This window comes from Eschscholzia californica, unplaced genomic scaffold (assembly GCF_041429995.1).
Source record: "Eschscholzia californica isolate CP2 unplaced genomic scaffold, dmEscCali1.0.p SCAF_1, whole genome shotgun sequence".
Taxonomy (NCBI): Eukaryota; Viridiplantae; Streptophyta; class Magnoliopsida; order Ranunculales; family Papaveraceae; genus Eschscholzia; species Eschscholzia californica.
This window is the reverse complement of record NW_028238198.1, coordinates 9,749,730-9,767,095: the sequence shown is the minus strand read 5'-3', so window position 1 is coordinate 9,767,095 and position 17,366 is coordinate 9,749,730. Positions and strand designations below refer to the sequence as shown.

The 17,366-nt window shown below is 36.5% G+C and overlaps 3 protein-coding genes across 3 annotated transcripts; all 3 read right to left on the bottom strand.

Moving 5' to 3' along the window:
- Positions 1–90: 90 nt before the first annotated feature.
- Positions 91–4,603, bottom strand: LOC147563950 (putative metal-nicotianamine transporter YSL7). The gene is made up of 5 exons (XM_086642258.1): positions 3,604–4,603; positions 2,446–2,606; positions 2,217–2,314; positions 1,795–2,119; positions 91–1,367 (listed from the first exon to the last, which is right to left on the bottom strand). The coding sequence occupies exons 1-5, from the start codon at positions 3,971–3,973 to the stop codon at positions 252–254; spliced, it is 2,070 nt and encodes a 689-aa protein (XP_086498384.1). The 5' UTR covers positions 3,974–4,603; the 3' UTR covers positions 91–251.
- Positions 4,604–8,819: 4,216 nt separating this feature from the next.
- LOC147563949 (uncharacterized) lies at positions 8,820–10,115 on the bottom strand. Its single transcript, XM_086662404.1, has 2 exons — positions 9,497–10,115; positions 8,820–9,409 (listed from the first exon to the last, which is right to left on the bottom strand). The coding sequence occupies exons 1-2, from the start codon at positions 10,113–10,115 to the stop codon at positions 8,820–8,822; spliced, it is 1,209 nt and encodes a 402-aa protein (XP_086518530.1).
- Positions 10,116–11,501: 1,386 nt separating this feature from the next.
- Positions 11,502–14,819, bottom strand: LOC147563948 (putative metal-nicotianamine transporter YSL7). Its single transcript, XM_086642240.1, has 3 exons — positions 14,289–14,819; positions 13,126–13,709; positions 11,502–12,929 (listed from the first exon to the last, which is right to left on the bottom strand). Exons 1-3 carry the CDS (start codon positions 14,653–14,655, stop codon positions 11,820–11,822), a joined length of 2,061 nt encoding a protein of 686 aa, XP_086498366.1. The 5' UTR covers positions 14,656–14,819; the 3' UTR covers positions 11,502–11,819.
- Between the last annotated feature and the right edge of the window lie 2,547 nt (positions 14,820–17,366).

Below are 17,366 nucleotides of genomic sequence, written 5' to 3'. Positions count from 1 at the left end.
CACGACGGGGCATTATACCTCATTTGGTTCGATATATAATGTATTATACATCGATAAATCATGAAACATGAAAAGAATCCACAAGAAGTAACATGACAAAAAAGATGTAATTTTGAATTTGTATGCACAGTGATAATACTAATACTATTAGCTATTACAAAGTTAGAGCAATACATATTTATATACATGAAGTATGTATAGGGACTAAACCATGAAAACAATCTAATGGTGAAAGTCAGCAAGTTGAAGAATCAAGCCGTCTTCAACAGAAGATCAACTTTTTCATTTAAGTCTCTTGGAAGGAACTTCATACATATAGGTGGACGAATTTTAGCCAGTGAGAGTATAGAAGCAGGCATTCCCCACAAAGAATCTCCACATATCATACCTGATGCCATAGCTGGTACAAATGCGTCAGCTTCCGCTCTATCCCTCTTCTCCCACACATACCGAATCAAACTTCCAACACACATATCAATGGCGAAATACCCACCCAAATAGAATGGAATAGCCATTGCCATAGCATTTGGAACATACTTATGATACTCACACTGATATAGCAACAACATGTCTCTCAAAAGGTTCAAAAATATAGAGATTAGGAAGAACAAACCAGCTAGCTTTACACAGTTCATGGGTAGTGCTCTTGTTCCTTCGATAGCAATAAGAGCAATACCTCGATATAATGAGCCATATGGAGCTGGATGTTCACTTCCGTCCACGCCTAAGTCAGGATAAGCTTTGTAGAAGAAGAACCAGAACACAAATGGAGATAAAATGCAGCCTAGTAATGTTCCGAAAATTTGGCTAAAGAACATAGATCTTGGAGACGCAAGTGTCAAGTAACCTGTCCTGAAATCCTGCATTAAATCTGAAGCAACCGTCACGATACTCATCATAACACCGCAAGCAGCTAAACCAGCAACCACTCCTCCTTTTTCGACACCAACCCATGCACCAAATATGAAGATAGCAAGTTTACCATAACTTGAAGCTAAAGACCAATCTGTTAAACCACATCCATAGGAATTGCAGAAGGCTAAGATTGGAGCTATTGTGTATATAATGACAATGTGATACCATTTCAGCTCGTGGAAAAATAATGGGACAGCGATAATTGCGAGGGTTGCCAGAGTAATGTAACCACCGACAGCAACCGATGTGGGAATTTGATCTTTTAAGAAGAACTGAGTTCTTCGTTGATCGTCATAGCTCATAGGAATTTGATGTGCAGAAGAACTAGCATATGCAGATACGTTGTGTTTCTTTGAAAATTTTGATTTCACCATCCTGATTGTGGTTATTGACAAAACGACAAGAAAATGGTAAAAACCGTCTCCAAGGATCGTAGCTATAGCAATGAAGACCTGTTTTTTACAACCGGCACACAAAAAACGTGAGATGATTGTTTAGGTACAATTAGTAGTACTGGATAAGGTGTTAGCTAAGGTTATGTCTCGTTCCTGAGTCAATCATAGATCCGTCTCTCAAACTCTGAATTGACTCAAGTCAGAATTTTCGTACTGTTTGTTTTTTTCCAACTCATAATGCATGAACTGTCTGAATAGCTGGTTTGGGTCCATTTCATCAAGACAAGACAGATTCAGACAATGAGAAAAACAAACACATGTTTTTGTGTTTCTCCATAATGTGAACGGCCATACATTATAAATATCGACGTTTCACTTGATCTCGTATCAATGTTAAGTACTACTACCATGTTGGAACATGAGAAAATCGAAATGGATATACCTTAAATATACGAATGAAAGAAATGAAGGTGGAAAAAGTTACCTTGTACCCTTGGAGACCTTTCACGCTAGAGGTAGGAAGTGATGTTGGGTACCACACACCTTGTTGTCTTTCGATAATTGGCCACATTACTCCCCACGAAACGAAAGCTCCAAGCAACATGGATAAATTTATGGAGTAAGGGCAAATCATTCCAACCCCAACATAAGTTGCAGAGAAATCAAAGTAAAACCTATATGTAAAGGCTTCAAGACCAAAAGTTGGGAAAGATGTAAAGCCACAACCATCTGCCGCAGTGAAGAACCATTGGAAGAAAGCCCATACAAAACTAAAGAAAAACCATTTGAATAGCTCAACAACTTGTTGCCTGTTTTCAAAAATAGAATACAAATATATATTACTTTAGTTAGTGTTTCTTTTACGAGATTAAATTCGGGTCATTCCATTTGATTCGGGTTTCTTACTTGGCCAGCCTCGCTCCTTTAGGTGTATGGAAACTGTTAATAAGGTATGCTGTAGCAGTTCCGCTCGGGTAGGTTAGTTTGTAGTCAAGGATCATGATCTGAAACAAAAAAATTTACACCATTTGATAATTCTAACGGAGTCTATTATAAAAATTCGTAATCACCTAAACCCAAAAAGAATTGTTGAAAGTCTAGTCATATCATTTGATGATCTTGAGTATATGTTTACCTTCCGAAGGGGAACAATTGAGAAGAGTCCGACGAAGCTCACGACACAGATAAAACCAAGCATCCATAAGATGTGGAGTGGCTTTATGTTGTTTGATAAGAAGTGTTCCTCTTTAGATGCCACATTCGATGTCATACCAAGTATATAACTTCCATACCCACCTGTTCATTCACAATTTGTAGAATCTTAATTGATTTGAACATTATCTAAATGAAGACTTTAGGTGAATTCTTGATCAAAATACGTTGATCAATACATTAAAATTACGTATAACATTTCATAAGGTGTCAAATGGCATAAATATTTTGCATGAATGTCTAAGCATAATAGCTACCGGACTACTCAGTAACTCAAAAGAGAGGATGAAATCATCAATTTGAGACTATGAGTAGCCAATGATGGAATCCAATCTATTTTCAGAGTGTATCTTGAATCAATTGAATGAACAGATACCGTCATAGGGGTGTTTTGTCTTTTCACACCTCTCACCAAAATACTTCTTGTCTTATTTCCCATGTAAACGAGGCAGTGTACAAGAGAGTGATCAACTTGGTTCCTTTACCATTTTCCTAGTACCGAAAGGCCGTTAAAACGAGGCAGTGTACAAGAGAGTGATCAACTTGGTTCCTTTACCATTTTCCTATTACCGAAAGGCCGTTAAAACGTATGAGACAGATATAATGTACTTTGTCAATTATACCCTCAACTCAAATATGTTACTCTCATTATTTACTATTCTCTTTTTCTAAAACCCTAAGTTATCACTTTCGAATTGATTTCTATTTTAAGGCTTAACCTGGGCTATAGGAACTTTGTATATGTTTCTATAGTTTGTAGGAATGAGGAATAGTTTTGATGATTCAAAAAATGGGAATGGGTATGAGTATCAATGGGAAGAGAGACGGCATAAGCTTATGAGGTAATTGAGGAAAACTTAGATTCAATTGGTACCCCTGCTCTCTCAAACTTAGATCCAATTAGTCCATAAGGATCAGACACCCGTATTGCAATAATTTACGAGCGACATTTTAAGACATTCCAACCGTCAATGCGGCAAATTCTCATGCATTTTAACACATTTGAAATGTCCGTAACCAATGGCCCAATCAAACTACTCTGGCAAGAAGAAGACATGAGAGAAGAAGAAGAGAAACTTACTACTAAAAGCAATGCCAGAAGTAGCAACAACACAAGTTTGAATGACAGTATTTTCTTGTCTGGTGAAAGGTTTGCTCTTAATCCCAAACTTTGAAAGAGTAGTTGTCCATACCTTAACCAAGAAAAACCCTAATAATCCAGCAGCAACATTCATAGAAGGAATAATACCAGTAGTAACATTGAGTTTCATAACAATGAATGTGAATAAAAACCCTAAAAGAACACTAACAACTAAAGATCTAATTGTTAGTTGTTCACCCCATGAAGGTACTTCTTTTGTTTCAAATATTTGCTCAATTGATAACCCTGGTCCTGGCATCATCTTCCCAATTTCTTCTCTCTCATCATCAAACTCCATTGATCTCCTCATTCTTAATCAAATTTCTTCTTCTTAAGAATTCAAAGATAAGTTTTCTTCAACCCAGAAAATTATGGCTTATAGAAACCCTAGCTGTCCTGTTAGGTAGAGAAAGAGAAGGTATGTATACTCTGGCTTTGAGGTGTTACTGCTATAATTAGTCATTAACTAGAAATTCTGTTATCAACTTGTTGGGAATTTTAGTCAATGTAAATATCAGCCGTTGGATTGAATATCGTTGATCCAATCTAGGGATTAAAAAAGAGAGACGTACAGGATCATGAAAATTCATTTTTGTGGTTGGTTAGGTTGGCATACTGAAGTTTCAACTGAAGTAACAGAATGATTATATTGGGAAATAACAGGTAAAATTATGTGGACCCTACCACCAACTTCTTTGGATATTTTTAGTCCCTGATGATGTATGACCATTCACTATTTACCACTGTTGAAAAATGCCACTCAACAAGAAATTCCCCCTTTCATAAAAAAAAAAACAAGAAATTCCCCTATGTAGAATAAAAAGATGGAGATTAACTAAAGATGACAAGTAAAATAACTCTTTTATGAAAGATGGAGATTAACTAAAGATGACAAGATTTCAAGAAAACTTTATTGATTTTATTCTCTGGATTTTTACACTCCTCAAATAACAACAAGTTATGGTATATTTATACCCAAATGAAGTAGCCATAAAGATGACACATGAACTAACCATGTGTAGAAAATTTGTGCCTTGAATCATGCATGGAGGCACCTCCTCCTTGCATGCATGAGGTGGAGGCAACTATCTTCTACATGAAGGCACCTCATTACTTCAAGTTTAAGTATTATCCATGGGCAACTATAATGCCTCTTAACAATATCCAAGACACTTAGTCTATAGGCATCCAATGCTTACCAATAATATAATGGGCAGCCACATAGCCACATGTAATATAACACTCCCCCTTGGATGACCATTACCCGAAATAGCTTTACCAATAAAACTTGTCAGAAAAATCTCGTGAATAAAGTCTGAACAATATCGATCTTGAGTGGCGCTGGATAAGCAAAATATCTGCCTCGTTAAAACCTTGCCAGAAAAACCCATTGGGACAAAAACTGGGCGAAGGAAAAAGAGTACAGAGTGTAGATATCCAGTCACAGTGATGTGGAAATCTTCACACGATAATATTCTCCCCCTGGTGAATATTATACCGTGAACCGGTGTAGTTCTACACCATTTGATTATTCAAGCTTCTCATTCCGATGCCATGTACTAATTTTCTGAACGTTGTAGTAGGCAAAGACTTGGTAAACAAATCGGCATAATTCTCACATGATTGTATCTTCTGAATATCAATTTCGCCATTCTTCTGTAGATGGTGCGAGAAAAATAATTTAGGTGAAATGTGTTTTGTTCTGTCACCTTTAATATATCCTTCCTTAATTTGAGCAATGCAAGCCGCATTATCTTCGTAAATAATAGTAGGTGATTTTGTAATCCCGGGGAGATCGCATGAAAGTCTAATATGACTAATAATAGACCTTAGCCATACACATTCTCTAGTAGCTTCATGAAGAGCAATAATTTCCGAGTGATTAGAAGATGTAGCAGGCATACTTTGCTTACTTGATCGCCAAGAGAAAGCTGTACCACCACTACTAAAAACATAGCCTGTTTGTGAAACTCCTTTATGTGGATCAGATAAATATCCTGCGTCAGTATATCCTATCACTTGTGAACCATCAGAGGAATTCTTCGAATAGAATAACCCCATGTCAGTAGTTCCTCGAAGGTATCGGAGAATATGCTTTACTCCCATCCAATGTCGTTTTGTTGGTGCCGAACTGAATCTGGCCAATAAATTTACTGCAAAAGAAATGTCAGGTCTAGTACATTGAGCCAAATATAATAAAGCACCGATTGCACTTAAATATGGTACTTCAGGACCAAGTAGTGCTTCATTATCTTCTTTAGGACGATAAGGATCTTTTATAGTATCAAGAGATCTGACAACCATTGGAGTACTAAGAGGGTATGAAGTGTCCATGTGAAATCTTTTCAAGACTTTTTCAGTATATAAATTTTGATGAACAAGTATGCCACTTGTGCTCCTCTCAATTTGTAAACCAATGCAGAATTTTGTTTTTCCAAGATCTTTCATCTCAAATTCTTTCTTCAAATATTCTGCAGCTTTTGAGACATCTTCAACTGTCCCAATTAAGTTTATATCATCAACGTATATTGCAATGATAGCAAATCCAATATTTGATTTCTTGATGAACACACATGGACAAATCGGATCATTTACATAACCTTCCTTGGTCAAGTATTCACTGAGGCGATTGTACCACATTCGCCCTGATTGCTTTAAACCATATAAAGCTTTATTAAGTTTAAGTGAATACATGACACGTGGTTTTCCCTCAGGTAACTTGAATCCTTCAGGTACCTTCATATAGATATCAGTATCTAGATTGCCATATAGATATGCAGTAACGACATCTAGTAGATGCATATCGAGTCCTTCTTGAGCAGTTAGACTGATTAAATATCTAAATGTAATGGAATCCATAACAGGAGAATATGTTTCCTCATAATCTATCCCAGGTTTTTGTAGAAAACCCTGTGCCACAAGTCGTGCTTTGTAGCGAACGATTTCATTATTTTCATTTCGTTTTCTTAGAAAAACCCATTTGAACCCAACTGGATTTACATCCTTGGGTGTAAGGACCACTGGTCCAAAAACACTACGCTTATTGAGTGAATCTAGTTCTGCCTGAATTGCATCTTTCCATTTCGACCAATCAGGTCTTTGTCGACATTCCTCAATAGAGCGTGGTTCATAATCATCATTCTCTTTCAGAATTGAGGTTGCCACTGCAAAAGAGAATACCTCGTCGATAATTGTTTCATTTCGGTCCCATACTTCCTTTGACCATCCATAATTTATAGAGACTTCCTCATTGTTTTGTAACACTGTCTCATCAAGGGCTTTACCCACTTCAAGGGGTATTGGTTCAGAAAGTGTTGGTGTATCATTTATAGTCTCTTCTAGAGAACTATTATTTAGTGATTGGTTCTTTCTCTTTCTCGGAATAGTATCTTTAGAACCAATTGGTCGTCCACGTTTCTGATGTGGCTTAGACGACTCATTTGCTATAGCAGCTTCTCCTGGTCCTTTAGGAATATTAATTCGTGCACGAGCATTAACAGCAGGGATATATGATTCTGTTACCCTTGCAGCATCATTAAATGCATCTGGTAGTTTATTTGCAATGCCTTGCAAATGTATTATCCTTTCTACTTCTAGTTCTGACTGACTAGTTCGAGGGTCTAGATAAGACAAACTCTCTGTATGCCAACATAAATCATTTTGTTTATTATCCGATGTAGACGGATTTTCTCCCCCTAATGGTGGGAAAATTGTCTCATCAAAATGACAATCTGCAAACCGTGCGGTAAAAGTATCACCTGTCATAGGTTCGAGATATCTTATAATAGATGGTGAGTCAAAACCAACATATATACCCAGCCGCCGCTGAGGTCCAAATTTAGTACGTTTTGGAGGTGAAATAGGGATATGCACCGCACACCCAAACACACGTAAATGTGTAATATTTGGTTGATGACCCAAAACATGTTGTAACGGAGAATAACCATTTGCTCTGGGCCGAAGACGGATCAAAGCTGCAGCATGTAATATTGCAGATCCCCATGCCGAAATAGGCAATTTAGTTTTCATCAACATTGGCCTTGCAATTAGTTGTAGATGTTTTATGAATGATTCTGCTAGACCATTTTGGGTATGAACATACGCTACAGGATGTTCAAGATCAATACCAGCTGCCTGACAGTAAGCATCAAAAGCCTTTGATGTAAATTCTCCTGCACCATCAAGACGTATCTTTTTTATAGGAAAATCTGGAAAATGAGCACGTAGTCTAATAATCTGAGCTAGTAATCGTGCAAAAGCATTATTACGTGTTGATAAAAGATTAACGTAAGACCATTTGGTAGATGCATCAATTAATACCATAAAATATCTAAATGGTCCACATGATGGGTGAATAGGACCACAAATATCTCCTTGAATCCTTTCCAAAAATTTAGGAGATTCCATATGAACTTTTGTGAAAGATGGTTTTACAATGAATTTACCAAGAGAGCAGGATTTACAATTAAAATCCTTAGTTATCAGAAACTTCTGGTTCTGTAATGGGTGTCCTTGAGAATTTTGGATTATTCTACTCATCATGGTAGATCCAGGATGTCCCAAACGATCATGCCAAAGTGTCACCACACTAGGGTCGTAAAGCTTCTGGTTTACGACAATATATGATTCAATCGTTTTTATCCTTACAAGATACAGTCCAGAAGAAAGAGTCGACAGTCTCTCTAAATCATGCTTCTCGCCAGAAGTATTTGAAGTAATATATAAATATTCTTCATTATTTTCATCTCTAGTTTCAATGTGGTAACCATTTCGACGAATGTCTTTAAAGCTTAATAAATTTTTCAAAGACTTGGTTGAAAACTATGCGTCATCAATGGTTATTTTCGTACCATGCGGTAATATAATAGTTGCTTTACCAGAGCCTTCAATGAGACTAGATGAACCAGCGATTGTTATCGCATTAGCCTTGTGTAACTTTAAGGTTTCAAAATATTTATTGTTTCGAAAGATAGAGTTTGTAGTTCCGCTATCAACTACACATATATCCTCATCATCCTTTGATATTGTCTTTTTGTAATCCATACCTTTTGTACACAAAAATAAGACATAAGATTATAACATATTTGTATTATATGAACATGACAATATATTACATTAATTATTTAAGAAACAAAGTAATATATACAAATATAACACTATTCTGGGAAAATTTTGTCAAACTCTTCATCAAGTAGTTTGTCAAATTCAGCGGGAGGTAGATGATCAAAGCTACCATCGTATATATCTCTTTCGGCTGCTGGGACACAATCTTTTAGAATCTCCAGATTACCGCCGTAATCAACAGGAAATAACTCGGTTTGTGATTCAGTATGATGAATTTCCACTTCATCAACTAGAAAATCAGACACATCTAATCCAGTGTTATAGGAGGAACCACCTATCTCCATCTGGTTCATTTCTGTATTCGTCGTTGATTTCTTTAACGACGCTTGATAAAGGTCTACCAGATGTTTTGAAGTTTTACAGGTCCTTTGCCAATGACCTGTCATGCCACATCTATAACATGATTTAGTTTGCATTTCAGATGGTTCATTTAACTCCCTTTTTCCTTTGTCTTGTCGACTAAATGGATGATGTCTAGTACTCGAGTTATTATAACGTCCTCGACGACCACGGCCGTAACCACGACCACGTCCACCAGAGTGGTAGCCACCATCTCTGTTATTCCAACTTTGACTGTTCCCATGACCGCGCCCTCCAGAGTGGTAGCCACCATCTCTGGTATCTAATTGGTGATCGTTGCCACGACCACGTCCTCTAGAGTGGTAGCCACCACCTCTATTATTTTTGTTGTGATCGTTGCCACGACCACCTCGTCCATAAGATGTCACATAGGTTTCAGATACTTCTGAATAACCTGTTGGACGAGCCTCTTGGTTTTTCATAATAACTTCTCTATTTTGTTCCGCAACAAGTAGACAAGAGATTAAATCAGAATGATATTTAAAATTCATATTTCTGTATTGTTCTTGCAGGTTCATGTTAGATACATGAAAAGTAGAAAATGTTTTCTCCAGCATTTGTTCTTCACTAACAGGAAAACCACAATGTGCCAATTTTGTCGTTATTTTAAATAAAACAGAACTATACTCAGAAACAGTTTTATAATCCTGCAGTCTCAGATGCAACCAATCATTTAAAGCCTTAGGAAGGATAACTCTTTTTAAATGGTCAAAACGTTTCTTTAAACCGGTCCATAATAATAAAGGGTCTCTCATATTTAAATATTCCGACTTTAGATCTTCACATAGATGGTGTCGGATAAAATTCAGTGCAGCCGCACGATTCTGAGAAGTTTCATTATTTCCCTCTGCTATGGTTTTCTTTATATTCCTTTCTTCTAAATGAGATTCAACATCAGGAGCCCAATTCAGATAGTTACTTCCTGTTAGGTCAAGAACTGCAAAATTTATATTAGTTAGATTCGACATTTGAAAAGTAATAACACAACTTACTTTGATTTTCAAACGGTCTTCAAGACAACCCTTCGTCTATAACTGGAATTATTTCCCCACTTGGTTAGAACCTCGTGCTGATAACGTAGAATAAAAAGATGGAGATTAACTAAAGATGACAAGTAAAATAACTCTTTTATGAAAGATGGAGATTAACTAAAGATGACAAGATTTCAAGAAAACTTTATTGATTTTATTCTCTGGATTTTTACACTCCTCAAATAACAACAAGTTATGGTATATTTATACCCAAATGAAGTAGCCATAAAGATGACACATGAACTAACCATGTGTAGAAAATTTGTGCCTTGAATCATGCATGGAGGCACCTCCTCCTTGCATGCATGAGGTGGAGGCAACTATCTTCTACATGAAGGCACCTCATTACTTCAAGTTTAAGTATTATCCATGGGCAACTATAATGCCTCTTAACAATATCCAAGACACTTAGTCTATAGGCATCCAATGCTTACCAATAATATAATGGGCAGCCACATAGCCACATGTAATATAACACTATGGAGAATTTGGGTAGAAATTGGATTGGACTTTATATGTTATATTCAACCTGAATCCACGATTCACGATCTGAAGCACAATTCAGTGAAAAAAAATCGTCTGACTCTGTGTAGGTTGTGATTTGCACTACGATTCAGATCGAAAAGTGTACGATCCAAGTAAAAAAATCGTCTGACTCTGTGTAGGTTGTGATTTGCACTAAGATTCAGATCGAAAAGTGTACGATCCAACTCAGATTGCACGATCTGAATCGGAAAGTGTACAATTTTAACATTTCTAGTATAGGGTTCACATTTTCTGAGCTCGCTTCGGACCACCAAAAAATCAAGGTCGACCCTACCTACAAAGTATTGAATCCGTGATTGAGTAAGCAGGTTTTTTTTGTATAGTATAGTTTATATCGAGTACTGAATCTCTTCAACAATAATACCAATTCGGTTAACCTTGATTGAGCATTTTTTGAAAGATTTTTCATCTATATAGCCAAGTCTTCCGTTCATAAGGATTTTAGTGCTGACAAAACATAATACTACTAATTTAAAATCCAATTAACTCATCTTTCCTCCTACTAGTTTCTCTATATTGCAATTTGGAATGTTGATATTCTTTTTATTCGGGTTAAGTGGGTTGGGACCTGAAGTTTTCCGAGCAAATCATCTGAAGAAAATTGATAACAAAATCACCAACTTCTAAATCCAAGCTTGTGAAGAAAGTAATAAAATTGTTTTTCTTTATCTTCGTTCCAGTAGAGTCGAATCTTGTATTTGTTCTTGGATCTCATGGACTTTTATGTAATAATGAAATAATCATTTATATTGTTTAAGAATAAATTTGAGAAATTACTTGATTATGCATTTCAGTTATTTCTTACTTCTTCGAAGTTACTTTCATGGTTGAAGTATTGAAGAATATTATCCTATAAGAGAATGTCTTAGTAACGATAATTTTTTTTAAGCTCATATAAGAAAATTAATAAGATACTTGATGAAGAATGACATATTGTTGGAATTGAATTTTAATGACATCAACACACGTCTAAACTATTTCGAAGAAAAAAACACAAGGGTATGAAAAACAGATTCCAAGTAGAAATGAAAACCTATTAGAGACTAAAACTCCAAACAATCTTCTGTTGAATTGGTTCAATCTGCAGATGTAGAATCAAGACGTCAACAGAGCATCGACCTTAGTGTTTGCAGCTCTTGAAAGAAACTTCATACAGAGAGGTGGATTAACTTTAGCTAGTGAGAGTATAGAAGATGGCATTCCCCACAATGAATCTCCACAAATCATACCCGATGCCATCGCTGGTACAAATGCATCAGCCTCTGACTTATCCTTCTTCTCCCATAAGAAACGAATCAAACTTCCAACACACATATCAATGGTGAAATATCCTCCCAGATAGAATGGAATAGCCATTGCCATAGCACTTGGAACATATTTGTGATACTCGTTCTCAAAATACTTCAAAATGTCTCTCAAACCATTCAAAACTATGGCTAGTACGAAGAACGATAGAGAGAGAATCAAACAGTTCTTGGGTAGAGCACTTGTTCCTTCAATAGCGATAAGAGCAATACCTCGATATAGTGACCCATACGGAGCTGGATGTTCACCTCCGTCCAATCCCAAGTCTGGAAAAGCTTTGTAGAAGAAGAACCAAAACACAAATGGAGACAAAATACAGCCTAGTAATGTTCCGAAAACTTGGCTAAAGAACATAGATCTTGGAGATGCAAGTGTCAAGTAACCTGTCTTGAAATCCTGCATTAAATCTGAAGCAACCGATACGATACTCATCATAACACCACAGGCAGCTAAACCAGCAACTACTCCTCCGTTCTCTAAACCAACCCATGCACCGAATATGAAGATGGCAAGTTTACCATAACTTGAAGCTAAAGACCAATCTGTTAAACCACACCCATATGAATTGCAGAACGCTAAGATTGGAGCAATGGCGTATATGATGATAATGTGATACCATTTCAACTCATGGAAAAGTGCTGGGACTGCGAATATTGCAAGGATTGCCAGAATAATGTAACCACCGACAGCAACATATGTGGGAATTTGATCTTGTAAGAAGTATCTAGTTCTACGCTGATCGTCATAGCTCATGGAAGCTTGTAATGCAGAAGAATCAGCAGCTCCTGCAGGTAGGAGATTTTTCTTTCGAGATTTCGCCAGAGTAATTGCAGTTTTCGTCAGTACAAACAGAAAATGGTATAAACCGTCTCCGAGGATCATAGCTATAGCAATGAAGACCTGTTTAATGACAAGATATAAATGAAAAATAATTAGGAGAAACTCATAATTTTGTGACAATTAAAAGTACTGCTGAATAAGATTTGAACTAACTGGTCAGAATTAGTATATAAGTTGGTAAATATTTATAAGAAAATTAAAACCAAAATACCTTAATTATATGAACGAATGAAACTACTAGGGAGGAGAACATTACCTTGTAACCTTGGAGTCCCTTTAGACTACTGCCAGGAAGTGTTGATGGGTACCAGATACCTTGTTGTTTTTCTATAAGTGGCCACATTATTCCCCATGAAAGGACAGCTCCAAACAACATGGATAAATTAATGGAGTAAGGGCAAATCATTCCAACCCCAACATAGGTTGCCGAGAAATCAAAGTAAAACCTATATTTGAAGGCTTCAAGACCAAAAGTTGGGAAAGATGAAAAGCCACAACCATCTGCAGCAGTGTAGAACCATTGGAAGAATGCCCATCCGAAACTGATGACAAACCATTTGAATAGCTCCACGACTTGTTTCCTGGCTAGCTTGGCTCCTTTAGGTGTATGGAAACTGTTGATAAGGTATGCAGTTGCAGTTCCACTCGGGTAGGTTAGCTTGTAGTCGAGGATCATAATCTTCCTCAAGGGCAGAATGGAGAAGAGACCGACGAAGCTCACGACACAGAGAAAACCAAGCATCCATAAGATGTGGAGTGGCTTTATGTTGTTTAATAAGAAGCGCTCCTCTTTAGATGCCACATTCGATGTCATACCAAGTATGTAACTTCCATATCCACCTGTTCAATCACGATTTATAAAATATTAGTTAAGCTCGAACATTATCTAAAAAGACTCCAATGAATTCATGGGTCAAAATAATAATCTAAATTTGAACACTTCTATAGTTTTATTTACCCTCTCCTGTACATTGTACCTTTTCTAAGTCAATCTAATCTAATAAGTTTCTGAGGCTTACGAAAACAACGATCGATACATTAGGATTATAAACAACACATAATAACCCGTCAATTTTATAACTCAGAATAGAAGAAGAAATCATCAATATAAATAGCCAATGGGATCCATTCTGAATCAAACTATGTCTTGGAATTGGAAGGGACATAGTTGTCATTATCGTAAAACTTAAGTTGTTTTTGGGTATTTTCCTTGATTATGGGTATTATTACAAAAATCTTGTAGTTAGGTCTCTTGTGGTAATATGACATATTACATAGGGACCATTAAGCAATATTCATGACAATTGGACCACAAGACTACAGGAAGAGGATCCCATGGATATCATAAATAAATACAACAGATCAACAATGAAACCCTAAAAAAATAAATGAGAGAGAAGAAGAAGAAGAGAAACTTACTGCTAAAAGCAATTCCAGAAGTAGCAACAACACAAGTCTGAATGACAGTATTTTCTTGTCTGGTGAAAGGTTTGCTCTTGATCCCAAACTTTGAAAGAGTAGTTGTCCATACCTTAACCAAAAAAAACCCTAATAATCCAGCAGCAACATTCAAAGAAGGAATAACACCAGTAGTGACATTGAGTTTCATAACAATGAATGTGAATAAAAACCCTAAAAGAATACTAACGAAAACAGATCTAATCGTTAGTTGTTCAACCCATGAAGGTACTTCTTTTGATTCAAAGATCTCTTCAATGGATAATTCATCTCCTACCTTAATCTTCCCATTTTCTATCTCTTCTTTCCCATCAATCTCCATTGTCATTCTTCTCAGGAAAATTAGAATGATACCCTAACCAGGAAATGAAATCATATATTTATAGTCTAACCTAAGAAACAGAGAAGGATTCCAGAGATAGAGAGAGAGAAATTACAGTCTGGGTTTGACGTTTACTGCTATAATTAGCTAATTTTGTTTATTCTGTTACCGAGTTCCACTCACACCAAATCATGTAAATGTAAGACTCTAGGTTTGGTTGATAGAATCTAAGCCGTTGGATAGAATTCAAAATGGTAGTTGAGTGGACATTGTGTGAAACAATGAATATAGGAGGAAATTACAGTCAATGACAGGTAAAAAATACATCAGATTTGAGGGGACCCAATGGTTATTGCTCTGGACATGACGTGGAGACACCACATCCGGAAGAACGCTAGAAAATACTACAAGTCAAAGTCTACTCTACACGTACACGGAATTGACGATTCTCATTTCTTAATCGACTTTTTCTCTCCTTTTATGAATTTTTCACTTTTTTCATTAAGGGTTGATTTGTACTTAAGGCTGTAGTAAGTCCACTTTTGTAATATTTTTTCATTTTTCATTCCTTTAGCATCCTTTAATGTTTGAACTTTGAATATCAGTGAGGTTAAGCATGTTCTCACCAAAGTCGTACATTAGATCTCTAAGTTGGAATTAGTTATGAGCAGTGGTGTAACTAGGGGTGTACACGAGCCGAGCTCTTAACGAGCTGCTCGAGCTCGACTCGACTATTGCTCGTGCTCGACTCGAATATTAACGAGCCCGAGCTTAACACGAGCTCAAAATCAAGCTCGTTTACTTAAACGAGCCGAGCTTGAACATTCTTTAGTGTATCACGAGCTACTCGTGAACAGCTCGTTTAACATACTCTTATAATAGTATAGTACATAATTACGTATTAGTATTGAAACTTGTACATGAAATATCAACCATTAAAGAATTATCGGAATATGAATCATTAATCATTATTATTGTATGTGACAAATGATCATTGAAGTATTTTGATGATTTAGAAAGTTTTAATTCGAAGTATTTTGATAAACGAGCTTAAAACAATGCGAGCTCGAGTTCGAGCTCGAGCTCTTTCAAACTTATACGAACCGAGCTTGAAAAAGTGGACAATTACTCGAACGAGTTCGAGCTCGAGCTCGAGCTCGACAGTCAAATACACGAACCGAGCTTGAACATCTTACTACTCGGCTCGACTCGACTCGAGTACACCCCTAGGTGTAACTTAGGTCTGGTACGCCTAGTCCGTTGATTAACGTATCATAATGGGCTATGGAGAGGCTCGTCCAATGGGTATCTTGGTCCATCTAGGACTTGGTCGTGCTTATATACAGTCTAAGCTGGGTCATTCCCGCGATGATGTTTTTTTACCCAAGTCGTTCAACAAATATCTTGGGCCAGTCTGGGCGCGACTGACTCGACGATCTTACCCGGATTGGGTCGAAGTGGCCCGACATGCTGAAAATCCAAAAGACGGGTTGATTTGGCTAGTCTAGAAACCAAATCAGACAAGCTCAAACATGGTAACAACATTGAACTTCATTTCGGAACACATGTAGCTTATTTCAGTAAAAAAGATTTTCTACGCTAAAATAAAAGTGATTTATAATAAACTATCACAGTTGTCTGGTTCGACAAAATAAAAACACTTTTTCACTTGCAAAGCTATAACGTAGCGTTTGGTATAAACAACACTTAAAGTGCCTTCATCAATCATTACATTATGTTTAATGTTCACAAAAAATCTATAAATTTGTATAATAAAGCATAATGATAGATTATGAAACATTTCGTTTAGGTTGTTATTTAACTTCTCGTTTTTTTGTAGGTTATAACATCTAAACAAATCGAATAAATGTCGATAAATTTTTAAAATATGTACAAGTTTAATCATCATCTATCGAATTTGCACTTGTTGTTTTTGATTGCTTATTTTTTTGTTGTGCTTCGTCATAGTCTTCTTCACGTCTTTTAGCTTATGAAATCATTCATTTCTATACATGCTACAACTATTAATACTTGTGTTCCACATGAATTTGATAACATATGTTTTTTTTTTGATGAATAGAGGCCATTGCTTTATTTATTAGCTACTTGAACAAAAATTAATGTTGGCTTACAATGCAATTTCGGAGCCTCATACGTCTCTGTAGTTTGATTTAACATAAGCTTAAAATTGAACTGAGCTAATGAATGAGCAACATTATTTGCTTTTCGAGGACAATTCTTGAATTCCACTTGTTGAAGTTCCACGAATCATCTTGAATAATATCAGTAGTAATAGATGGATTCTTCCATGGTGCGTTATGCGGGTGATCCGAACACGCTTTTGTAATAGTTAATGCATCTCCTTTAATGATGCATCCATACTCAGGAAATTTGTTTCCCAATGTATGCAGGCAACTGTGTTTCCCTAGCTTCAGCCTCCGTCGCTGTTGAAGCTACATAACTTCTCACATCAACCATTACAAACTCCCCTTTGCTATCCCGACTTAACTTCAACCATTAAGTATGGTCGCCATTATATGAACAAACACATTTCTTATATGGACAAAAAACTAAGGGGGGTAAAAATAATCTAGTCTTTTTATATGGACACACAAATGAGAGAGATGAAATTTCTACCCAGTTACCATAACTCTCTCTCTAACTCCCGCTGACGTTGTTGTCTCTCTCTCTGCAAAGCACAAGTTACAACTCTTCTT